The sequence below is a fragment of the Aythya marila genome, assembly GCF_965140915.1.
Source record: "Aythya marila genome assembly, chromosome: 4".
NCBI lineage: Eukaryota > Metazoa > Chordata > Aves > Anseriformes > Anatidae > Aythya > Aythya marila.
The window spans coordinates 33,122,669-33,149,759 of NC_139045.1; the positions used below are offsets into that span (position 1 = coordinate 33,122,669).

General features: G+C 35.1%; 1 protein-coding gene across 4 annotated transcripts in view; it reads left to right on the forward strand.

Annotated features, from left to right (window-relative positions):
• The window catches only part of LRBA (LPS responsive beige-like anchor protein), a 390,603-nt gene that overhangs the window by 238,330 nt on the left and 125,182 nt on the right, over nt 1–27,091 (forward strand). For all 4 annotated transcript variants that reach the window (XM_082758982.1, XM_082758979.1, XM_082758981.1 and 1 more), the window contains 4 exons: nt 18,322–18,439; nt 20,123–20,225; nt 22,220–22,335; nt 24,611–24,723. In XM_082758982.1, coding sequence (XP_082615108.1) covers nt 18,322–18,439; nt 20,123–20,225; nt 22,220–22,335; nt 24,611–24,723 — 450 coding nt within the window. The remainder of the gene's footprint in view (nt 1–18,321; nt 18,440–20,122; nt 20,226–22,219; nt 22,336–24,610; nt 24,724–27,091) is intronic.

Consider the following 27,091-nt stretch of genomic DNA (forward strand, 5'->3'; position numbering starts at 1 on the left):
TAATTATATCCACATCTTCTCCTAATGTTGCTGAATAAATCTCTTGTATGCTAGACACCCCTCAGTCCTGAAATAAACTTTTATAGTAGTGATGTGTCTCTCCTAAGTCTCGCTGCATTACCCATAACTACCCTTTCCTTGCTTGATTTTGCTACAGTCACAGGAAGGAGTGAGGTTCATGCTTTAATTAATGTAATTAATAAATCTAATGAATATAGTCTTGGCTGTCCAAGCTAGATCTGTAACTGAGTCTTTTTCTAGGAACGTAGTGCTATGCAGAAATATGGGAAGAATGCTCAGAAAAAGACACAGGTCTCTCAGCTCCTGTCCTTACGGGGATGGTACTGCACGTGCATACTCCGTGGAAGTTTGCTCTAAGATAAGCCCCTAGAAAGGGCAGACTGACCTTCTGTAGCACAGGGGGCATAAAACCTGCTCAGCAATTGTACAGAATTAACGGAGGGATGGAGCTCCCGATGCTTTTGACGCAGCGTGGGTAGTAAACCATCTTTTGGTGTGAGATTCTGTGCCGAGACACTGGACAAATTCATGGTGATATTCCCTAGATAGAGAGGGCTGCCTGCTGGCAACAGATACAGGAGTTCAATGTGTAAACTCTGATAAGGATGACATGTAATTTGTGTTACAGTTCGACTGTTAATTGTATATAAAGCAGCAGCCTTTACAGATCTTTCACAGGGAACCATTTATTGGGAAAAGGAGTAAATCTGAAGTCACCATGTCAGTGTAAGTTTCTATATTTTCCTAGATGTGGTGATATTGAATGTTCATGGCCAGCAGTTCTAAGTGCCAGGGGTACATTGGCATGTTTGTAAGGGTTAACAGGGCTCAGTATGAGTCTCTAACAATTAAATTACATATTTTTATTTTTGTTTTTATTTTTTTAAATGCGTTCATTGCATTTATAATTGTGTAGAACGATGGCATTTATGTAAAAAAAATTACTGGACAAGCTACCACAATAAGACAATTTTAAAAGTTCTTCTATTAGATTAAGGCAAATGTCTGGTATTTATTTATTTATTTATTAAATAAATATGAAATCAGTCACAGGATATGAATTACTGGACCTGGTCTGGGGCTGCTTAGTCCTTCTCCACCTCTCCTTGCCATCAGCATCATTTACCTGATGAGTTAAATTAGGGAACTGATCTGGCAGGAAGCCACCTTTTTGTCCCTGGATTTTTACATACTCCCCAGGCTCCTACTGCAGGGCCGTAGGAACACTAGTGGCAGGAGAAAGGAGGCAGTGGGACCATACAGTTTGGAGCAGAGCAGACCGTCTTAGTGGTATCCAGCTGTCATGGGATCATAACCACAGACTGTGACCTTAGTGAAATGTTTACAGGTAAATTAGGGTTTTGATCGAGATCCCTTAAATAGGTTTGAAATGTATATATGGTGTGTTGTAATAAAAGTCGTGGAAGTGCAGAAAAAGATAAGTTCAGCTCTTTCAAACTTAAATCACTGTGTGTTATCTTGAATGCTGTGCTTTGAAGATAAAGTTCCTGGTGATAAAATAGCATGAGGATATTCCCATTAATATTGTCATCTGCCACTGATTCTACTGTTGTTTTGGTGTAATAGTTATGTAGTTTTTGTTAAAAATATAAATACATATTTTTTGTTTTAGGAATGTTTCTAATTACTCTTACCAGTTTGACATCCTTCTATACTAGTTGGATGCAGTATCATTTACGTTACCTTTGGATTGCTTTTCAGAAATCCTGCCTCTGAGTTCTAGCGCTCAAACACTGATCCCAAAGTCAACAGAATGACAAAGCTTACTACAAAGAATGCAATTTTACTGATATCTAAAGCTGTATGTCCTTACAGATAAGTCAGTTGTCTCTTGTAAGTTTGCTCTCAAAGTCTGAAGCTGCTCCATCCCATGTTTGTGGGCAAAAGTTGTGATTGCTAGCAATTTCTTTCCCTCCTCACAGTGCTCACAAGAAAGCAAAGAGGTATGACACTTTCTCCTGGAGAAAGGGAAGACATTAGTCTATAAAACATTAGATTGTTGCCAGCTATGTGAACACATCCAGAAACTTGTTCTTGTAAATTAGTACAGTCTTATGTGATCTGTATGGTTGATACACTGACACTGTTTTAAATTGTGGATAAAACATGAAAACTTCTCTAATATGCCTTTGTATCACTTGCATTTAAACAACTCTATGCAGAGACACTATTCCTTTCCTGCAGAAAGTTTTCTAGACAGGTAATACTTGGAAAGTAAGAAATAAGTTTGATTATAATAATAATAATTATTATTTTTTAATTATGGCTTTTTGTTAATTGTCAGATTTCCATTTTTAATTATTTTCAACATTTAATCCAAGCCTTCTGGACACTTCTTGGCCCTGCATTTTGAGCCTTGACATAACTACTTAGTATTGCTAGAAAATTCTTTGAGAAGCCACATGTAAAGGAATTTGATAAACTAGTTATGACAGTAGTTAGCTTTATTTATTCCCTTTGTCTGTGATTTTTGCATCTGAGCATTATGGATTTGAGAAATCAGCATAAGACCATCACTATTCATCTAAAAACAAGAGCTGGATCTTCCCTGTTACATTTTAAAGAGATTCTAGTGTTAATTTCCTGAACCATTTGCAAAGCTTGGTTGTTTTATTTCGTATTTGTTTCCAAATGGCACATTCATAAAATGCAAAAACATACAACATAATGACTCTGGAAATTCTCTTGGCATACTCAAACTAAATTACTTTAAACAACTCTACCATTTTCTAAAAGAACTGAATAATTACTAAACTGAATTGTAACAACATGCACAGGTTTGCTGGATAGAAGAGTAGATAAAGCATATGTTTACATGACTGACACAATAAAAGGTTTCCCTATACAGTTTTGCAAATAGTGATTATAATTTCATGCTAATAAGATGCAGGAAAATGTGCTGAAGGAATTGTGCTTTGCTGCTTTTGTCACAGTTTCATCAAACTGATTTTGTCAGCACTGGAGCATAACCCTTGCCACATCAGTTTGAGTGCTCATTAGGCAGCCGATTTGTCTGAATCCTCATTAAATTGATTAACTCATTTACTTATGGATGATGACATGTTATGTGGTACAGGAATGGTGGTTAGAGACTGGAATTGAGACTCCCATTGACTTGCTTAGTATTCAGTTGTTCATTTATTTCTGCAATAAATTGCTGTGCTCAAGTGCTGTAGCATCAGTGATTTACTTTTTGCAGAAGTGTGGCATCAGCTGAAAGATTCAACTTACATTGTGTAAACTTGCACCTCTTGGTAAGCTACTGACAGCAATTTAGAAGTGTCTTAGGTTTATAGCTTGCTCTAATTCCCTATTTATTTCACTTGGATGCTAGACTTTCTCATAAAGAACCTAAAAGGCTTTTTTGAACATCTGTTTTAATGTACATTAAATAGTGAAAGGGAAGCAAGTAGACAACCTCTTCAGTTATACATGCAGAAGAGGGAGACATTACTAACAGAAGACACTTAAAGAAAGCAGTTTCCTCAAAGGTAGCTTTCAGAAGTATGACATGAAAAAAAATCAGATGAATTAGATCAATTTCTATGCATGCACATAGTCTAGAAATTTGCATTTATAAAATGTGTGATGTTGTTATGCTTCTAGTATTTTACCATGCTACTTGGAATAGCTGAGTCTGTGCAAGTCATGCTGAAATACAGGTTTTTGATAACAACTACAATTGTGGTCTCCACGTGTGAAAACATAAAAGGAAGTTAAAACATCTGGGTTTTAACAAATAATCGATATTATAATTTAATCCGGCGATTCTGCAGCAAGTAGATGGCAAGTGTAATAAATAGTTTGGATTTTTGAGTCAGTATTACTTGTAGTTTGGAATAAGTCAAAATGTAGTCAACTACTTCAAACTTCATGAAAACAAAGAAATCTGAATTCTTGAGTGGTCAAGTTATTACAGTAAGAATTGAATTTGCTTACTTCTGGGCTGAAAGTGTCACATACATAGACAAAGTAGTTTAAACAAAGACGACAAAGTCTGTTGCTTTGAAGAAGCAGAATGCTTTTTATTTTACTAGGGTGTAACACAAGCCGTAGTCATAGACAGGGACAGCACCGGACAGCTACGGTTTACAAACACAGACCAGAGATCTTCCTCTCTAAATGTAGGACCAGAGGTAGCAGATATTTAAATACTGGTCGAAGTACAAGAAAACAAGAAACAAGACATTTTCAAAGACAAAATAAATTTTCAACATGAAACCAGCGGTTGTATGTCAGCAAGCTGTTGAAGCTTTTAGAGGTGTGGTATTAAGGGAGGACTTCAGGACAGTTTCTAGATAAGATACATATTTACAAGTCTTAGGAGGAGCAGCTGAGGGAGCTGGGTTTCTTCAGCCTGGAGAAGAGGAGGCTCAGTGGCAACCTTATCACTCTCTGTAAGTACATTAAAGGAGGCTGTAGCGAGGTGGGGGTTGGTCTATTCTCCCACGTGCCTGGTGACAGGACGAGGGGGAATGGGCTAAAGTTGCACCAGGGGTGTTGTAGGTTGGATGTTAGGAAGAACTTCTTTACTGAGAGGGTTGTGAGGCATTGGAATGGGCTGCCCAGGGAAGTGGTGGAGTCACCATCCCTGGAGGTCTTTAAAAGATGTTTAGATGTAGAGCTTAGGGATATGGTTTAGTGTTAGTGTTAGGTCAGAGGTTGGACTCGATGATCTTGAGGTCTCTTCCAACCTAGACAATTCTGTAGTTCTGTGTCAGAGCTTGGCTGCTTGAAACACCCAGAGAAATGGAAGAACCCAGAGAGTTGCAGGACTGAAAACCAAACTAGTCATACACACAGGCTGGTCTGACTGCAGTAAAGATTTTACTAAACCGAAGTTTTAGAAGCATTCCTCTCAGTGACAGTTGTGGCTTAAGGTAAGATAGCCTCAGGTGCCATCACATCATCCTCCCTCTCCCCATTGTTTGTGGGAAAGCATTTGAGCAGTTGTGCAGTGAACAGAACGGGAAGTGAGTAACCCAAAATAACCTTTGCATTTTTTCTACTCCCTGCCTCAGGTTATTTTCTATCTGAATCACTTCTCCACTCCAGCTGACCTCAAATATAGTGCTGTTAGAACAGTAGGGTTGGGGTAGCAGTAGGAAGTGACTTCTCATGGACAGAGAATTGGAAAAAGGTAGACCATAAAGGGGAATGTAAAAACAATTTTACATCTTTTTTTTTTTTTTTTAAACTTACTTAAAGCTGTGTATATACACTTAGCTTTGCTTTAATGTATATATACATGTATATACATATACTGTGATGCTAACAATCGCAAGTTTTGATGCTAATGAAAAATGACTGTTTCTGTAATTCTGTCTTCTTTGAGTAAAGGTAGAACTTTGGTGTTCTCAGGCTTCTTAGAAGATTCTACAGTGTTCTGTAGAATTAAGATAAGACAATGAACGGGAAAATATCTTTTTATTATAATAGTTGCACAGTATGTGTGGTTATATCTGTTTGTACTGACACACAGTTTCAGTGAGGATCTAGTCAAATCAGTTCCCTGACATAATTACAGAAGTGCAGGTGAAAATTTTTCTAGGGTGATACAAAAAGGGATGAGGACATCTTGCTTCCCTTCTGTAAAAGGGATTACTGTCACTGAATTAAATTGAGCTAGAATTTCACCTACCCTTCTAATTTTCTTTCTTTTTTTTTTTTTCTTTTTTTTTTTTGAAGGAAGAACTCCAAGCATGTCTAATTTCAGATTTTTTTTTAGTAGATTTTTTTAGTTTTTTGAGAATTGTCATTTAGTTTACTAACATATGTCCACATTGAGAATGATGAGGAGAGCTCACAAAAACAATTTCTGGGACCCTTATTTCAATCAGTGTTTCTGTGGAATCATTTTAGGATCATAGAAATTTTGAAAAAAAATATGTGTAATACACAGTTAATATTCAAACAGGCAATTGATCAGAGTAAAATTACTGTGCTCTAAATTTTTCTACATCCACCTATTTCCCCCCTTCACTTGCTCTGACAGTTACAGACCGCTTCTCTAATGGGGCTTGCATTTGAAGATAAGCCTACATGTAAACAAATTAACTTTTCTTAAATGGAGAGCCATTTCATCTGCAATAATGTACCAATTCATAAACTATCACAAGCATATTTTTTAAAAAAAAGAAAGATAAATGACCCATTGTATAACACTTACTATTAGGCAGACTAGATGTCCCTGTGTTCTGGAAGATAAGGCTCTTGTATTATTACACCCTAATAAAATGAGTTAATGTTTTAGTATCAGAGATAAAAGGACAGTTGGATATATTTAATAACCAAACTGAGAAACACTTAATTTTAGTTGTCTGTAGCAATATAACACAAATTCCCCTGTAAAACAAATTGCACTTTTGGAATATACTTTAATGTACATTCGACAAAGGAGAAAATGAGGTGATTGAAGTTCAATTTGTAGCATGTTATTAACCATTTCCGCTTGACTAGATGAGTAAAAGGATAATGGATGAGGGTTTTATTATTGCCTTTCTGCTAAAATGAAGTGGTGTAAAAGATAAGGTGATGAGATTAATGAACATAAGGAAAAGGCGTAATCAATCAAACTCCAACAGGGAGATGAGATGACAGTACTTAAGATTTGTAAGGATACATGTTTTAAAAAGTGGATTTTATCAACACCGACATTTTGTTTAGCTGGAATGCTAAGAAGCAGATACTCGCCATTTTTAGTTATTTTTGCAGGTTCTTTATGCTACTGTATATTTGAAGTTTCAACAATTGATGTAACAAATTAAAGTTGATAGACTTATTTTTTTAATTAAATGCCACATTTTTTAAAGCTATAATTATTAAATGAGGACATACAAATACAACTTTTGTCAACTAGGAACAATGATTTATTGGTCAGTTTATCGGTTCTTCACTAGCGGTCCAGATGTGTCTGGATGAATTACTTTTATTCTTTGTGTTATTGCTTCAAGTTTTGTGGCCTAGTCTTTTCAGAAGATAATTTTCACATACTCATGGAAAAGAAATGAATATTCCTCGTCCTGTAATAAATGGTCAGCCATCAAACTCCACAAACTTTCAGCTTCCAACTTCTTGAGTAGAAAGCTGTGTATCTTGTGGAGATAAATATGCAGACATTTCTGGCTGTAAATGCATTCCTACTTGTATGGTGTGATACTTTTTATATTTCAGAGCTCAAATGCAGTAGCCTTGCTTCTGACATGTATTTTAAAATAACTAACCTACTTGGATATCTATATTGCTAGCATGTTATGGAAGCAAGTGTCCTCATCTTAGGAAATGATTTCAAGTATTTTCAAATTTCACTGATTCCAGATCCCAAATTGTTTAAATCACTTGTAAGTACTCCAGATGTAGTTAGTTATGGAGCAAACCTTCAGTAACTTACAGATAGGTCTTCTGTCTTAAACTACTCTTTTTAACAAAAGAACATTGAGTTACAAACTAAATCACTTAAGAACTGAAAATGCCTTTGAAAAATTATGTTTTCTCATGTCTTCAGTCTCCTGCTTTTTTATAAAAAACATGTACCTCTTTCAAAATGTGGAGCTGACTGGGAACAGAACTGCTGCCCAGTTAGATTTTTCCCCTCTTAAAGGCTTAAGAAGGGTTCCCACATCATTCCTTCAAGTACAGTTAATTTGCTTGATAAGAGTTGCCTTAAGTTACGTTTGCAAATGAAATATTCATAGACAAGATAAATTATTGTATTTTCTCAAGGAACTGTTATTTCTTGGCAGCACTTTGCACGCAGTGGATAGGATATTACTAAGAGGTTAATTGTGTCTAAAAAGCAGTTTACAGGACTTTTTTCCCTTTTGACTTAAGCATTTATGAAACAGACTGTCACATATTGGCTGAAACCCGGTGCTTTGTAAATACTCCCACGTTAGATCTGCCTTTTTCTGCCTTTTAGGAAAACGTCCAGTTGTACATAACAGTATAGTGGATTTGTAAGATAAATGCATACCGCAGCCGAGATTACAGTTCTTCACAAGAGCTGATATTTTCACACAGACTTACAGCCCCTTCTTCTCCTGTCATCTGCAGAATTTTTTGATAGGTCATTTTTTATTAGGCCCTCAGTGGTAGCAAGTTTTAGATTTAATACCCTAGGGGGAATGGCAAGGCAAATCATGTTGTTGGATCAATTGTTCAACTATCCCCAGACTGCTGTCTGTGTACGTTACACTTGTATCACATTTCCAAGCCTTTCTTATCAATCATTTGGACTAGAAATGCAGTTTAATTTTCTATTGCATTTTAAAACTGAAATTAGGGTTATGTTCTTGTTTTGTTAACCTAGAATCCTAGATGTGGTCATAGACCACATCTATGTTCTATTAGGTATGTCTGTGGCTTAATTAACCTTGGAAGAAGGTCTGTACTCATAGGAATGCTTTAAAGCTGAATTTAAACTACTTTATTTTGCCATCTCCTGAGATGAAAACCAGCAGTTATTGTTTAAAACCTTCTGTTCTCATTGCTCTTTGTTCTTTACAAACATTATTCATTTTAATTGGTCAAATTATTTCTACGGGTGATCTTAAAGAAGAGATTCTCTATTGCAGTCATAGGCCATAGCAAAACCTTTGTCACTGACTGATTATACCCAGTTCTTTACTCGAGGAATTAATTTACTTTTACTGGAATATAAGATAAATGTAGGAATACAGGTACAGAATATGAGGCATACTCATGTGGGTCTTGATTAAAAAGTGCACGTGGGGGACATGTCCTCTGATAACTAAGAGTGATTTCCCTATGTTGTTGTCATGTCTCTGTTCTGCTTTGGTGTATAGTAAAGGAATTAGCAGGGAGAGGAGCAGTGCTTGAGCAGTGGAGGGTTTATTAGAAGCGCTGCTGTATCTTCTGTCCCAACTCCTGAGAGCAGGAGGGAGATTTTCAATACCATAAAGTACTGTGCAATGCTGGGATGTGGGGCAGCTACCAGACATCCAAAGTAAGGCAAATGTATGTAATTACACAGCAGCCCCTGCAGCTGCTCCAGTATACTCAGAGGGGATTTGGTTCCTGCAGCAGTCTAGAGTCTGTGCAGCACAAAGGTGGCATTAAGCCATTTTTACATTCCCATCCCTTTGCAAGCTGCACCTTCTGTGCCATATCTCTCGTAAAACATAGCACAGAATCTTTTAATGTAAACTGCTGGATTGGCAGCTCTGGAGTCTGACTTTTCTCTTTGCCTTCAAGAGGCACATCTGTTCTTCTACGAATGGGCTTGGTTCCCATTAATGAGCTGATCAGATGCAGTCTTTTATGATGACTGGTACTCAAGCTTCCTGCCAGATGTGTGGGGGTGTTTTTTTGTTTTTGTTTTGTTCTGATGAAGGGGATATGAAGGTCAGCTTACAGGTCATCAATAAAAAAAAAATAAAATCCTTCTTTTTGGCATTGAAACTTATTTGTTCATTGCCCCTTTGTGTTTTTCTCCTCACCCATCGTCTGCAAGATCAGATCAAAATGGCAGACACTGGACATCTGCCAGTATTGCAGGTGCATTTGTTCCCTCCTTAGTTGCAGTTGCTGCTTCTGCTTGCACGTGTTCTGGCCAGATAGAGCTCACCTCGATACATGCACGAGTAGCCCATGGGAGAAGTCAAGTCCTAAAAGTGGTGAAATAGACAGGTGCAGGGCACAGCAGTGGGAAATCTTACATGACTACTCTGATTTGCTGTTCAAAACTGAAATTTGAAGAGACAATTACAACAAACATGAACCTTATTTTTTTTAAAGACTCCTCAGTGGCTAAATTTGTTTAAGAGACAGCAAAACCAGCAAGCTTTTATGTTGTTTTCCATGGTCTGTTTTTGAGAAACATGCTCCTGTATTTTACCTTTCATCATATCTACTTATACTGCTGTGGATATGAACCGCTGTGAGTCATTAGTCTGGCAATTGTCCTAGTTTTCAGACTCTGTACTCCTTAGAGATCAACCAATATAATCTGATAAAGATTATCTACAAGGCTTTTCTGCATTAGGAGTTTTTTAAAAGAAGAGGGGGGACCAACAAGAACTTCAAACTTGAAAAAGCAAACAAACAAAGAGAAACATCATCAAGGTAAATACCTTCTTGTTATAAAAAGATAATAATTCTGGTTGATTTCTTTTATGACTTTCTGAGATACTTCAATTTTTAAACAGGAGAAAGCTTTTAGGGCTTTCTCAAAATCCCTAAAATAGTTTTGAAAGGCTATTTATTGTAATAGTTGTACAACTACTACATGTACTACTACTACTGCATGTAATGGATTGGAGCCACTAAGTAGAAGTAAGGTGCACAAAGCACAACAGCACAATCTTAGAATCATAGAATCATTAAGGTTGGAAAAGACCGCCAAGATCATTTGAACCAACCATCCCCCTACCACCAATGTCACCCACCAAACTGTGTCCCTAAGTACCACATCCAACCTTCCCCTAAGCACCCCCAGGGACGGTGACGCCACCACCTCCCTTGGCAACCCGTTCAAATGCCTGACAGCTCTTTCTGAGAGGAAATGTCTCCTAATTTCCAACCTATACCCTGCCTAGCACAACTTGAGGCCATTCCCTCTAGTTACCTGTGAGAAGAGGCCAAACCCCAGCTCCCCACACCTTCCTTTCAGGTAGTTGTAGAAAGCAATAAGGTCCCCCCTCAGCCTCCTCTTCTCCAGATTAAATCTGTTCAAAATTTGATAGGGACAGTCTTCTGCTAACTGCTGTAATTTTACTTGTGATAACCTTGTTAAATATCAAAAAGAAGATATTCTGATATGCATGCAGAAAATCATAGTTCTCAGAAATATGAAAAAGAGGACCTGTTCAAAGAGAATCAGGTCTGACATTATAGGTGAGAATAAGAAGGCAGTCAGTTCTGATCATCTGAAAACCAGGCTGACTAAAAACCTAACATTAATCATTAATGGTTAGGCCACATCCTCACCCCTTGCTCTCTGTAATTTTGCTTCATTTGTCTTACACAAGGAACAAAAAGAATTGATACCCTTCATTGTGTAAAATCTTGTGAGGGAAAAAAAAAAAAAAAAAAAAAGACCTTGAGACCCTTTAAAGGTATGCTATACTGGAGAGTTCAGAAACAGAATTGTTAAAAATAGTCCTTGCTGGTATTCTTCCGAAGTATTTTTTTATTAACTCAGTTATTTCAGAGAGACACACACAGCTTGGTATCTTCCTCATAAACTTATCTTATTTCAATTTTTGGAAATATATATTTCCATTTTCCAATTTTTTCCATTATGAAGCCTTCTGAATGATCATATTTAGGTACCTTGGCAAAATTTGGTTTCCAGTCATACCTATCACCTCAGAAATGTATATCTATTTTTTGCTTAATAGTAATACAAAATCCTAGGGAGTATATCAAAAACCTCTGAGGTTAAAGTTTAAGAGTTTTTGTTTTATAACCTCATTTCCAGTAAACACTTCCAAAATGATCACTTTCAGATTATCACAACCTGAATATGTATTTCCTTTTTGATTAGCTCACAAGGAGACCTGAAGTCAAATTAAACAATCAGTTGTCACTAACACATAGTTTGGAGCATCTTAAAGTCCCTGTACTTTGTTGTTTAGTTTTTTATAGGATGAACTGGAAAGGGAGTTAAGTAACAAGGTAGCAAGGTTTGTGCTGACAGAAAGTTGTGTAGTTAGCACCAAAATAAGTGAGTTGTGAGGAATTTTGAGGCACATCTAGACACCAGCTCCTTGGTTGTATAGGTAAACTGATGGCAAATGGAATTTCTCCATCCAATTTTCCAAAATTCTGTCTTGTGGGATATCTAGCCTGGAATGCACCACTGCACCATTCATTATTATAAAGGCTTGATATTAATAATACTTCATTTTAGCATTATTGATCCAAATTCTTAATGTGATCAGCTTGTTTGACAGCTTCTACGCACTGACAAATCATTTCACTGAATTTCTATCAGTGATGCTTAAGCTATCTTGAGCATTTGCAGGTAACTTTGTTTTTTTTGTCTAATATATACAAATTGATATCAACAACAGTAGCTTTTTTTTTTTTTAGTATTTATGCTGTATATACAGTATTTACAGAGTTTAAATGATGACATTCATTGATACATAAAATGATGTCATATAATTTAATGCATTTCACAAAGCAGTTATGGAATCTGTCAGTCTGTGTGGACATCAGGACTAGCCAGAATTGTTCTTATTAATTAGAGTAGGCTAAAAGTGCTCTCTGAATTTTTAAATTTATGATGTAATGAAGGAAAAAATGAGAAAATATTCTATTTATCCACTGTGCTAACCATGGTTAAAGACATGACACTGCCATTGCTTGATAATTACTTGGTTAAATGTTTTCTGCCACTGATAATGAACCATTGCTGGTTCTGCTGCCTAGGATCCAGCAGGGATAATCAAAACGGACAAAGAAATTGTGAAGTATTGGATGCAGTGGAAAGGAGTAAGATAGTTGGTACTAACTTTGCTAACAGTGCTTACTGATTTATTAGAACATATGGGGTGTTGAGAACCTCATAGTCAATTCAAAACAACAAAACCTGTTATGAATACCTGTCATGAATTTTCAAAAGTAGATCTTGATACAGGGAGAAGGTTATCTGCAGTTAGTGGAAGACTTGTTTCAGAAAATCTGCATTGCATAATTTTTTTCACTTGAAATATAGCTTTAGTGTCAGGATAAAGAGAGAAAATATAGTTGTGCATCGTCTATTTTAATCATCTGGTAAGTATTTTTCATTTCATCACACATGTACTGATCTGTGGCCTGTGACAGACGTTATTCAAGTCCACACAAATGGTGTTTTTATTTGTGTATTACTTACATAGTTTTATTTCTAGATCTATTCTATAATTGGAAATAATTTCTAAGTTGTAACTAAAGACTATGCTATTTACAGGTCTAGAGGCCTTAAAGTACATCAGGCTAGTATAAACAGTATACTGTGAAATAGGAATTTCAGTTTGTGGTAAATCTGTCTGTCCCCAGCAGCTCCAGATAAAATAATTTTAGCCTTCTAAAGCACATCAATTTGCTAGTCTGTGGTTCATGTATCAAAGAACATTCTGTGAAAATATCAATATCATTGGTTAATATAAATGAAATTAATTTTTAAAGCTGGGCTAAAGGTTGACATCTGAAAAATTGCATTACTTTGCAGAAGAGAAATTTCTGTCTTCTAGTGAAATTTCAGGTCATAAGGGCAAGTAATTTTCACAATCTTCAATGGGAACCAGTGAAATATGAACTTCATTGTCACCTAGCCCCAAAGCGATAAGATAAAATGAGCTGATACATCATTTGCTGTGGTTTTATCATCTCCTCCAGTAATTGGAAGAGAAAACATAAGAGTCCTTTACCACCCCCCTCCCCAATCCCTTCACCACCCACACCCAGGCATAAGCCATTTTGCTTGATCGATACAAAGGTCACAGAGTATTTATTTATTTATTTAAATTTTTTATGCTGGGTAAAACCATCTAGTGGAACATTAAAGTAATGAATATGTTTAATTGAGTTTGTCACCCATGAAAATGCTGAACAGGATTGTATAGCAGACTGTGCTCACAGGAGGAGCACAGGAGAAGAAAAGGAGACTACTATTATTTGAGCATAGATTTAAGTGGCTGCATGTATAAATATCTACTTTTTAAAATAGAACATCTTATTCATTATTCTCTTGAGAAATCTAAAATAAACTATAAGTTTTGTGATTTATTTAAGAGCATTAGGATATTTAACATTACTATTAATCTTGGATGTATTTTAAAGAAAGATCAGCATAAGTCCCTTTCACTATGAATTCTACAGCTAGCAACTAAATAGTATCCGAACAGTAGAATCTGAAGAAGTGGAACACATTTACAAGGCTGAGATTGTGGTGGCAATCCAGGTTCTTGATGAACTCTGAGTCAGATTTCATATCCTCTACATGCTATAATTTTGCCTACCTGAACAAAGATGACCCCAAAAGACTAAGAATGCTACTAGAAGAATTTATTTGTATAGATCCTTTCTCAGCTGCAATCAAATTTAAATGCAAATTAAATGCATTTTGTTTTTGCTGTGTCTTGATTAATGTACTCTGTAACTTTTTTAGATCTCAAGAAAAACTGTTGTGAAATATACAAATATTCATCAGCTTTTTAAATAAGCTATTTAGTTTTTATTTTACTCATGACAGTTAAATTGGCTGGCACATTAAAGTAATATAATTATTCAATTACAGTTTCAGTTCTATAACCCATTTGCACACTTAATTACTTATAGGATATTCACATTTTTGAGATCAATAGTACTTTTCTCTAAAAATAAAATATGATAGCTGACTGGTTTGCTTAAAATGTAAAGCAAACTGTTCATCTGCTCCTCAGTAAAATACTATTTTTCTAATTCATGAGGAAGCTGTACAGATGGTATTTTTTAAGTATTGCATGTAATCTTCTGTAAGAGAAATTGTTGATAATCAAGGTTGGAGAGGATTTTGGAGAAAAGGTAGGGTTGGGCATTTGTGTCCAAAATAGCTGACTGGCTTCCACGTGGGTATTTTCATGTTGATACACAGCTATGAATTGTGAGGAGATGACTTGTTTACACGTGACCATAATTAACAACCAGCTCTGTGCTACCTGCATTTTCTTGCAACTCTGATTCACAGTCTTCTCAAGGTGGAAATTGAAGGTGGCTCTTCTTTACCTACTGGCTTCTTGGTGGGCTTCTTCCAGTCAGGTAGTGGCAGTCAGGGCCTGCAGCAGGACTATGAGAAATGGTTACAGGTTTGGGCCTTCATTTTTTATTTGAAGTAAAGAAGGGACTTCATGCAGAGGTGAAAGGAGTTTTGTATTTTAAATTGTGTTGTCATGCTGTTTGTTCATCTGTTTTCCTTGCAATACCTAAAGGGGGCCTACAAGAAAGCAGGAGAGGGACTGTTGGTCAGGGACTGTAGTGACAGGACAAAGAGCAGTGGTTTTAAACTAAAAGAGGGTAGATTTTTATTAGATGTTTGGAAGAAATTCTTCACTCTGAGGGTGGTGAGGCACTGGAACTAGTTGCCCAGAGAAACTGTGGATGCCCCATCCCCGGAGGTGTTCAAGGCCTGGTCTGGTGAGAGGTGTCGCTGCCAATGACGGGTTGGAACTGGGTGATCTTTAAGCTCCTTTCCAACGCAAACCATTCTGTGGTTCTGTGAAAGGCTGATCACAGAGTAGTTCATGTAGTAAGATTTGTAGAATCATGTACGATCAGCTCATATATCTACTTTAATTATTTTTCACGGAAATGGTAAACCATATAAATTGTCTGTTCTCCTGTAGGGTCCAATGTATTTTCAAATAAGTGAAATGTGCATAGATTAAACTTAAATCTGATGTGTGGGGTTCTGAAGTTCTATAGGTTCATGTGGGGAAGGTGGTCCTATTTGTGCATGTTAAATTAGATTGTACACCCCCATTAGTCTGTGTTTCACAAGTTAGTCCAAAACTATTACCAATGGTAACATAACACAGAAATAAATGGGAGTCATTTTTAAAGCAAACTTGTAGTACAAGAGGATGAATAAAATGGTTGCTCTTAAATTCCTAAACATATTTCTGTGTTGTGTGACTTAAGGATGAAAACAGGAAAATGCAAAAAAGCATTTTTAAGTTGTAATTCTGAAACTGAAAATATCAGAAGTGGTAGCACTGATTAAAAAGAAGTCCCTTTATCAAAATAAAAATTCTGAATTTAACTTAAAGCGCTAGCCAGTTTCTGCAACTAGTAGGTTCTGTTAATAGAATCAGATGTCTGGCAAGGAATAAAAGGTTGAATTTGATTTTTGTGAGGAATCCTTGCTAATACACATGAAAGAAATGTGCTTGGATCTTTCATCTAGTCTACAGGGCGCGCTAAGCGCAGAGCAATGGTAATGATGCAGTTTCCATAGCGACCGGTTCATTGGAGGGCTAGACCTCTGTCTAGGGTGCTGTCAGTGTGTGAGGAGGTTCAGAGAACAGAGTGTCCCAAAGAAGGGCTGCTTCCACCTAATCCAGTTTTAATTGAACTCCAGAGACTTTGAAGTGAAGCTGCGGAGCAGGCAGCTACTATTCCAACTCGGAACGAAGGCCTGGCTCCGCTAGGCCTCAGCTGCTTCTCGCTCCTGATAACTGCTGTTAATGAGCGGCCTGAAGAATTGCTCCAGCGGTGACTGCTACTCTTTCTGTAGCCTGATCCAAGTTTCTGCTGTAAATCCTGTTATTTCAGTAACTTTAGCATGGCTCTATGAGTCTCCCAACATAAACTCGCTCTGCAGTTGATGCTTTTCCTTCCCATTTTGAAAAAATGGCGTTGGGCTGTTTGCAGTGTTTCCACCATCTCAACAAATGCCAGTCTCACAGGGTAAAAGTAATATTTACATTGCTGATTTTACTCATAATATCCATGTAATAAGTGTTTAAATTTGAAATGTGCCGATTCGTAGTAACAATCAGTCATGCTTTAATTGCTACTACTGAAATGCAGAGAAATGCAGAAATACATTCCTGATTCTCTGTAAAAATAAGCACTGAAATTATAAGCTCCAATTTTAAGATTGGAAGGATGAATACTAGCAAAACTACTAAGAAATTTTTGTACACAGGGACCACAACTTTGTCTCTCTTGTCACCTCTTTTGATGTTGTGCTCTTTAAAGGATATTTATATGCATGTGACAAAAGCAAAACACAGCAGTTCTGAGTAGCACCACAGAATTATACAAATCTGCCAATTAGTGGGGCTGGCTTGTGGATGTGGTAGGGAAAGTGTCAGCGTGGCCCAACTGATAGTTCCTCTGTTTCAGAAATGATTGTAACCATAGGCAGTCTCTGTTCCTTTCATCACATTTCAGGAGTTTGGTTTCAGAATAATTATGCATTTTTGCCTTCTCTTTCTGTGTGTGTGGAGGGGTGTTGGGAGAGGAGGAGAAGTTGTCTGTCGCACTTGCATTGGGGGGAAGATGAGAGATTAACTATAAAGGAAGAAGGTGTGGGAGATGATTTCCTTTGTAAGTTCTGAGCTTCTGTGCTAGCTGCTTTTGGTTTGCCCCACTTGTTCGTTGTTATAAAGTTCACAGATGTAGTATGGTATTTTACATTGTGTTGTGCAGTGCTCTTTATAGAGCTTCTGTTCTCTGTGCTGCAAAAACAGTTTATTTGTGAACATATACTACATGTGAGGCAAAATCCTCCATTAAAAATCTACAGGCGGGTGATTGTGTTCAAAAACAGTCTCTGTTATATTAAAGGCTTGAATTTTACTTTTCTTTTTTTCATCTCTTATTTCTCTTTTTTATTTATTCACAGTATATTACTTAAGTGAAATTGTTGTATGAGTGATGATGTTAAAGAGGATTATATATGCAACTCTTTTTCTGTGATGGATTTGTGTTAGAAGTATTTGTGTTTGCTAAAATGGACAAATCTCAGATATTTTCCTTTTGCATGTGGTTTGTTAATCTGAGGCAGAGGAGTGTCCAATCTTGCTGTCTCTTAACACTTACATAATTAAGCTTTGAAATGAAAAGGAAAAAGTGAAGAAACAAAGAAACAAAGTGGCTGAGGACTAAAAATGGGATTAGTTTGAATTGTGAAGGCAGACTAAGCATCTGTGTCTGTCAGATGGGATGACAGGAACTGTAACAAGTTACTTTGACAACCGCTTACTCCATAGAGAGATTATGCTGAGTTCATTTGCAGGTTTGTGTTTAACCTTAGCTGACAAAATGATACTTAACCTCTTATACAGCCAACCTTTATACTTCTAGAATTAATGAATGTTGCCATAACGATAAACGTAAGGAACATTTTTTTTCTTTGAAGACATTTTTTCTTTTTTATTTGTTACAGTCCTGTTATTACAATGCTAAAGCAAGTGTGGATGCATCTGATGGCACTAGTAATACATTTTCAGAATATGCTTTTATATTTTGCTGATGTTCTAAACCTTTTGCAATGTTTCTGAAACTGCCTTGGTTATGGAAAACACAGTTAATATGGAAAATACAGAAAAAATAGAGCAAATTTTTAGAAGACCTTGGCGTGAATTGAGTTTAGGACTTCAAGAAGTCCACAATAGCATGATTATCATAGCATGATTTTAAATTTGAGAACACTAATTTTGCTTCAGGTTTTGCATATAATTGGTAGAATCCATGTTTGTGCATCAGACAGTTTCTCTTTCACAAGATGTTACCTATACTCACAACATATTCAAAACATTTTTTTCTCTCTCTCTTTCTCATTTCTAGATTCTGGCATATACAGAAGGACTCCATGGAAAATGGCTCTTTTCAGAGATTCGAGCTATCTTTTCTCGACGTTACCTTCTGCAAAATACAGCACTGGAGATATTCATGGCAAATAGAGGTACTGTGAGTTTAGGGCCATGTCAAGTACTGTTTTGGGGACATATGCTTTCTGTTGGGCTGTTTAGTCACTCTGTTTTTTGTTATGGATTTGTGTAAGTAGTGGAAGGGTTTGGATTAAGTGCCTCAATATTTAAATTAGTATATTTTTGTATCGTATTTTTTTTCCACTTTTTTGTTTGTTTGTTTGTTTGTTTCTTGAGGAATTAGGTTCAAACACAGTAACTGGGCATTAGCAATGCCTCACTTTCCTTTATACCCACATGTTTATTTGGCATTTAAACATTCTTGCTTAAGGCATACCTACCTCTGATCTGTTATGCTTCAAGGATTTTTTTTTGTCTCTTGGGAGGGTTAGCAGTTACTAGTTATACATACTGAGAACAGAATGAAAGAACTGCACTACTAGATTGGACCAGTGACTGGTGTAGCTTTGTACTGTATTTCTAGTAATAGTATTCCAATATTATAATATATTTCAAATATAGGTATGCAATAATCTGCAGCTCTTAGATATCTCTAAAATTTCTATATAAATGGAGAAGTGCAGCTTTCAGTTAGATCTTAGTGCAAGTCTACGAAATAAATGTGGACTTAACCCTGCGTGATTATGAACATTTTTTTCACTCTTCACTTTCTTCACTTTCTTTTTCAAACATACATGTATATATGTAGTCTGACAAGTCACTCAAAATATAGCGAGTTTAGACTTCAGAGAATTTTATTCTGCTATTTTCTCCTCTTAAATTTTATTCTAAACCAGGTTATATGATGTCTTTGCAGTTTAAACTAAGATTCTTCAGTCACTTCTAGTGGTTTTGTACTGATTATGAAATTTTGAAAACCATATGTATACAAAGACATCAAATAACGTAGGTCTTAAGAGGACACTTTTCCAATATAGAGAAGTTTTTTGGTAGTAATATTAAACAGTGTTGTCCTTAAGTCAGTATGCGTTTCACCAGACAACATCTTTTATACAGTTAACATATCAGTCAAATAGTTTTTCTCTGAGTTTACAATTAACTCTAACCTTAAACATAGCTGGCAAGGAATCAGACATAGATCTTGCAGAGAGCATCATTATGCATATCTAGAAGTGCATATCATCCACTGGAATATTAATCATGTACTCAAACAGTTTCATATTTTGGAGCCCCTATAAACTAGCCTCTGTGAAGTCATAAATGTCCACTGGTGGTATCACAACTGGATTGTGTTATTCCAGTTTTTAGGTTTTTAGGTTCCTATTTCATGAGTGTCATTTTGTGTTTCAGACAAAACATGAAGATAATATATATTAAATATAATAAATGTTAAATATATTGATATTGAAAATGCAAAATAAACTGATAAATGTGATGCAGTTTATACATAAAATATCATTTTTTATTTAGTTCTAGTTAGTCAGTGTGTACATAAAGATTTACCTTCTGTTCAGAAAGCAAAACAACTGTAGGCTTCATAAGCTTTGGGAAAGTGTCAACTGCTGAAATTCCTCTCAGCGGAAAACAGAAGTAGTTCCAGAAATTGTATAAAAATGTATGTATAGTAGTCTCAAGGAAACATGTCTATTTTTTTTTTATCTGTTCAGCACCTAAGCTTAGGTTTAAGTTTTATTGGGCCAGAAAGCAAAAAATAAATGCTGCAGAATAACATTGTATTTCATTTCTTGTGTTCACAGTTGGTGTCATGTTCAACTTCCCTGACCAAGCAACAGTAAAGAAAGTGGTTAATTGTCTTCCTCGAGTCGGTATTGGTGCTACCTTTGGATTACCCCAGACCAGGTATTTTACAGTTTGAATAAATTATACCTGTGATTTTTTTTTTGTGAGTTCTTTTTTTTTTTTTTCATCAAACCAACCTATATGGTTTAAAGCATTTATACCTCCTGGTTTACAAAACATGCACACCCTCAAGCCTGTCAATTCTACATGCTTTTTGGATTGTGTTTATATAATGAAGACTTTTGGATTTGAGGTTATTACTGTGATTTCTGTCTGTTACAGGGAAGGTAGCTTCTTTTTGCAAGTGAGACTCAATCACTTACCATACTTAAGTAAAATACGGTTCTTTATGGTTACCAACCCACTGAAATTTAAGACTGATATGACTGATAGTAGGACTGATTAGCTTTTATGGTAGTTTTCAATTATATTAGCTTGACTGTAACATCCTTGAATCCTCTGTAGTATTTAAACCCAGATGAAAATGATTGTTCCTCATCAAGGGGATATTGTAGTAATGTGTAGGACAATATAAGCTAAACAGCATGTGAAGGATTAGTATGGTATGTTTGTCTTCCAGCTCTGGAGGACAGAGCTAAATCTTACTTAGGGTAAGTGGGAAACTAGTAATGCTATGGCAGGATGTGAGTTTGGATCCTAAAACTGAAGATTATGATTCAGTTTGCTATGATTTTAGCAGAAGATATGGGCTCAGTTGCAAGATATGTTCTGGATGGGAGTCAGCAACACACCTTAATGTTCACTGAGGCTGATGGAAGTAGTTTTTGAGGTGTCCCCCATGTCTATTGGATTGCTTAACTCTTGGATTTTAGTGAGTGATAAAAATATTTTGAAGTAGATTAATTTCTAAAGTTTTAGAAGAAACAACATCTAAGGAATAGATTTATTCTTCTTTCTAAAAAATTGTGTTTTTGTAAAGTATTCTGTACATATGGATTGCTAAACCACATCAAAACATTTTAACCATGTCCAGAAAAAAATTATTTTGAATTGCTGATTGCTATTATTGTTGCTCTGTAAGATCTTAAGGATTTCTATTTACAGAAGTGAGTTATATGTGAAAATTTTAAAATATAAATGAAAGTATATACAAATCTTTTCAAAATTTCACATCTATCTATATTGATAAATAGGTTTAGTTTAATGACATTTATAGAAATTAAAAAAAATATATATTTTCTATAACCGTTTTCTTATATATATAATATTATATCGTATATATATGTATCTTATATATATATATATATATATATATATATATATATATATATATATATATAATATTTTTTCTACCAATACCAGTAAAGATTTATAAATGGAAATTATATCTAGATTTTTTTCCCCCTATATTATATGGTTCTGGTATTTACAGATGTTTTTATGATAAACAAGACAATCTTGGGAATTTTATAATAAGCTCTTCTCTGCTTGATTTAGCACTTCAAGGAGTGGCTTTGTATTCATTCACAAACAATGTGAAATCTGGCATCAGATTCTAAAAGTTTAATTGAGTTATTTATGATTTACTCTCCAACACTGCCCAGAATATCAGTCTCAAGAGGATGGACTTCATAATGAAAGTTTTATCATCTTATCATTTTTTTCCTTTGTACTGGTAGAATTTAAAAATCCATTCTGAAAGGTGACTTTATTCTTAGGTGACATTTTAAGTTGTGTAATATTCTTATTTAATGGTCAGGCATGTCTCTAAATCACTAGTAACATGTTTCTGTAATACATTAGGCCTTTGTGGAGAAGCTAAATTTGCACAGCTGTAAAGGTTTCTGTTTGAAAGTTTTCAAATCTTGGCATATCCAGTTGTCAGATGTTTTAAGTTTTTTGCTCTGATTAGATAATAAAAGTTTAAAAATGAACTTCAGGTATTGAAAATAGTAGTTTAATCTCCAGAGAAATCTAGCACAGAACTAGTAAAAAGAATATGTACAACTGCCACTACATTCAGGTAGGTAAAAAGGAGGATCCACCAGGTTTTTCCATTATTTTTTTTTTCAATATTTATTTTTGTTTTCCAGGCGCATATCTTTGGCTAGTCCACGACAGATTTTCAAAGCTTCGAATATGACCCAGCGATGGCAACACCGAGAAATTTCCAACTTTGAATACCTGATGTTTCTAAACACTATAGCAGGTAACACAAATTACTATAAAGACTCAGGAAAGGAAGCATTTAGTTAATTGTGGCACAATCTCAGAAGTCATAGGGCACTGCTACGTTTTGCCCTTTGAACAAGTAACTTTTCCTATGTAAAAATTTGTTGTGAATAATAACTTCACAAAATTCTCCTAAATGTACTTTGTTCATAATTATACATGGCATGGTATGCAATTAAAAAGCTGTACTGAACTGCACTTAAAAATATAGCTCAAGTCAGAATATCTTGACTGTTGTGGAAGGACAGAATCTACACAAACCGTATTTAGTAGTTTCAGCAATAGTAACTTCTTTTTCCCTTAGGTTTCTAAGTTTTGATACTTGTAAGTACTATCCTCTCTAAATACTGCTGATGTAACAAGGTCTCTGTAGGTCTGGAACCCTCTGGGAAGTGCCAGCTGGGGAGCAGGATATTTCTGGAGCCAATAAATACTGCTGTTACAGGACAGATGGGTGGTCTCTGAAGTGTGGTGTTTGGATCACCGCTATTGCTGTGCCAGTACACCATTCATCCATTTCCAAATCCTAATGCATTCCCCAGTGCAGTTATCCTAGTGTCTTGTTCTATAAATGCATAGCTATAGTTCATGTGTCCTTTCTTGGCCCATTAGTTTTTAACCAAATTGACTTCAGTTTAGTAAATGGAGGTTGTAAGGTCTCATTACCACTCTTTCATTTCCCAACATATTTTGTCTGCAGAGCAACTGCGGCCTGTGCAAAATTTCTCAATTTTCAGCTCTTTTCTATGCTATAGACAGTGTTGAAAGGTCTACTACTTCCCTTTCAGACTTGTCTGTTTCTAAAAAAGACTGGTAGAGCAAATGCCTGTGCTCACACTAATTACATTTTATATAAATGGTCAGATTTGCTAGTTTCTGCAATCAGTCATTAAGTCGGGGATGCCAGGGTGCTGGCAGATTTTATAGAAGTAGGGCTGGATTTACATGCCTCCTTACTGCCCAAGTGGAATGAGGCAAGATCCTGACACTGTTTTCTGTGTCTCTAGTGAATTAACCTTTTCAGCTTTAATGTATTGAAATAATAAAGTGAGTTCTAGCTACTTGCTTTTGGAAGTTTAAAGGAATGAAAAGATAGCATTATGGAAAAAGGGAAAGCCTAGTTTCCCATGATGGGGAGGTAAAAGATTGTTGTGATGGCTGTTAATTTGAAACAAATAAAGATGTAAGTGTCATGTATCCATAATCCTGAATAATGTGTGATGTGTCCAACTGATAAGGAAAAGAAAGGATGTAGCTATATCTAGCTATACCATTTATAATTTCTGGAAACCATGATGGACAAATACTGAATGGTGAAAGAAAGCTAGGAAAATACAAACTTAGGGTGAGTTTTAGATTTTTTTAATTATTTTTTTCTGGCAATCTGATAGTTTGGGTCATAAAATCTCTCTAGGGAAGAAGTAAAAGCCTGTTCTTTGAGACTTTTAAGACCAGACTAGACAAAATCTGAGGACATGTTGATAGGAGGTGATGTGAATGAATGAGCTTCTGCAACAGTATAATAAAGACAGAATCCAAACAAAAATTATGCATTTTAAAATTATAAACCAGATTGCTTGTAACATGTATGTGTATGTATTGTGTATAGGAGACTATTCTAACTGGAAATTTTGCTTTTACTGGAGGAAGGATATTGTTTCTATCTTACAGATGCATGAAGGTGCATATGTGAACCCAGATCCAGAATATGTATATTCTGGATATACATATATATTACAGATTTTCTCTTTCATTATATTTTGGCATATCCACAGATGATCAAGGAGAATTCACCTTAAAATGAATTCTCTGGATGAAATGTGTGTCTCTTGTATAATTTCTGAAATAGTGAGCTTCTTCACATACTAAATTAATGCCGTATGCAAAATTGTTGCTTTAATTTTAATATAAATAAAAGTCATTGGACTATTGTATTTTTTTCAAGTGTTTCATTTCAGAGATAGAAGACAAGGTGAAAAAGACAAAGAAGGGAGAAATGTATAGAAAATTAATTCATTTAACTCTTACTGCCAGCAAACCAGTTTATAATTAAAGTGAAATGAGCTGAAATGTTTAAATACTAGCAATTTGCAAACTTTTTTATTGTCCTTTTCAGTGAAACAATAAAGAATCTGAAATAAATTACAGTTCTTTTGAGGAACTCATGAAACTATATGGTTGCATCTTTAGAGGCTTGTATTTTAGTTAAGTGTTAACTCCTTTTAACTCAAGTTTCTGTTGTTGTTTGTCAGGTCGCACTTACAATGATTTAAATCAGTACCCTGTCTTCCCTTGGGTTATCACCAACTATGAATCGGATGAGTTGGACCTTACACTTCCTAGCAACTTCAGAGATTTGTCAAAGGTATTTGTCATCCGATACTCTTTTTGTTCTCTCCAATAATTATCACAGTAGTTTTCAGTCTCGTTCATGTCTTCTGCTGTGTGTGATGCATTAATAATGCACAACTGTTAACTGTGTTTCATTTCTAAATACATATACTGATAATAGGGATAAGGTTGTTTTTGTGGAGAAATGGACTATCAATGTATTCTTATTACTCCTCATTGTTTTAATTTAAGAATTGTTAATGGAAGTACTCTTAGTTGGAACATATACATTTAATTTCAAATTTTAATGAAGTTAGGGATGACAAGTCAGCTAAAGATTAAAAATTTGCCAAATATTTTCCTGGTTTTCTGATGAGAATTGTGTTTTTAGTAGTAAACCTATAATACCATATTTTAAGAACTTTTAAATCATTACCCATATTCCCAAAATAGAAACTATTTTTTCATTTCCTCTGTGAAACAGCTTCAGGTATGCTTAAGTAATGCAGCTGTCCTTTGTCAAATAAGCAAAGGATGGTTAGTTTCTTACAGCTTTGATGAACTACTTTCTCATGGAGTAGTCTTGCTTTTCTAAGGCTCTTTCCCAAATGAACATACATGGATGAGATATTATATAGCTTGTTTAAAGCTTTGTAGAATGTGATTATTTTCTTTCAATCTTTTCCAAGCAGGTAATATTTCATTTTACAAAGTGTAAGCATCTCATTTTCTCTACAAAGACTAGAATTATTGAATCATAGCATGGCTTGGGTTGGAATGGACCTTAAAGATCATCTAGTTCCAAACCCCCTGCCATAGGCAGAGATGCCACAAACTAGGTGCTGGACTAGTTAAATGGACCTAAAAACTGGATCTTTTTCTAAAAGCTGGTTGGCATTTGTAGCAAGGGGAAATAATTAATTAGTGGAAAAACTAAAGAAAATATTTTAATTAGAACTTTTTTTTTTTTTTAATTTCTTCTATACAAAAAAGTATCATGATAGAAAAAAATCCAAAAAGAAGGCAGTTTAAAAAAGTTCCTACTTTCAATTCATTATTGATTAAACTAAGCATAGGTCTGTTTGAATATCTCCAGAAAAATGATTTTTTGACTACACATTTAGTACTTTAACTTTTAAAAAGCACTGTGCAGTCATCAAATAGATATGTATATATGTGTATATGCATATGTATATATATTTACAGACTATTCCATGCATTTCTTGTGTATATATATGATACATATATTATAGCTATATAATGTAAATATATAAATATATAAAATATATATATATAAATTTCATACATATATATTATATACAAATAAAAACAAATGTATAATATTATAAGTGCAAAGCAGAGCGATGCTGAGGTACTTTAATTGTAATATTTTCTAATAATACTACTCAAGTTGAATAAGTCACGAACTTGAACATCAGCTCTGTGTAGCTTGAATTAGTGCATCAATTAAATGTATTAATCATTCTTACTTTCCTTGATTATGGTAAGATTTTTGCAACCTCAATTTCCATTAATTTTTGTTAAATAGTAATGAAAATATAATGCTATTACTAAAATAATTAAAGACAAAAAAGATTGCCCACCTGTTATACTTCTGAGGAATCTCCTTTTAAATTTATTTTAATTTGTAAACTCATTAACTCAGTCAGAGCTGTAGTCCTAGTTTTTCTGCCTCCACCCTGAAACAGAAGTAAGTGCAATGTAGAACAATTTTCCTCACTTTAGGTTAGGCACCACTCTTGCCTCTGGTAAAAAATTAGATAGGAAAACCACTCTTTTTTGATGTGATTTTTTATTAAAGTTATTTTATGATACTCTGTTATGTGTTGTTGGTGAGAGTGCATCTGTATGTAACTGCTGTTCTGGATGAATGCATGTCATTCCATTATACATAATGAAAGTCTTTATGCCATACCTATCTCAGATACAGTAGTTCAGGTTTTGGTTACCATTTAGGCATTTCTAGGAGTATCAACTCTATGTAGTTTAAATGTTAAACTGTCAGGTAATGACTTCATGGCAAATATGTGAAAAACTTGCAGTACCTTGTTAACGTTCAATTATGAGTATGTTTGAATATAATGTGTGTTGTGATATTTGCATTCTTGTACCTTGTCTTTGGGGTAAAACTTCAAAACAACTGCTAGTTATGTATTGTAAGATGCCTATGCATCCTACAGAAACAGTCCTTTTGGACTGTTAAAGGTTTTAAAAATATTTAAAGATATTTCACTTAACATTTTACATGGTTTTAACAGTCCTATTGTGGGACTTGAAGAAAAAATGTCAGGTCAATATTTTTACTTTTTTGGGGTTCCTAAGAAAATTAAAAGTGAAGGTTTTTTTTAGAAGTTGCAAGTTGAAGTTACATATGTAGAATG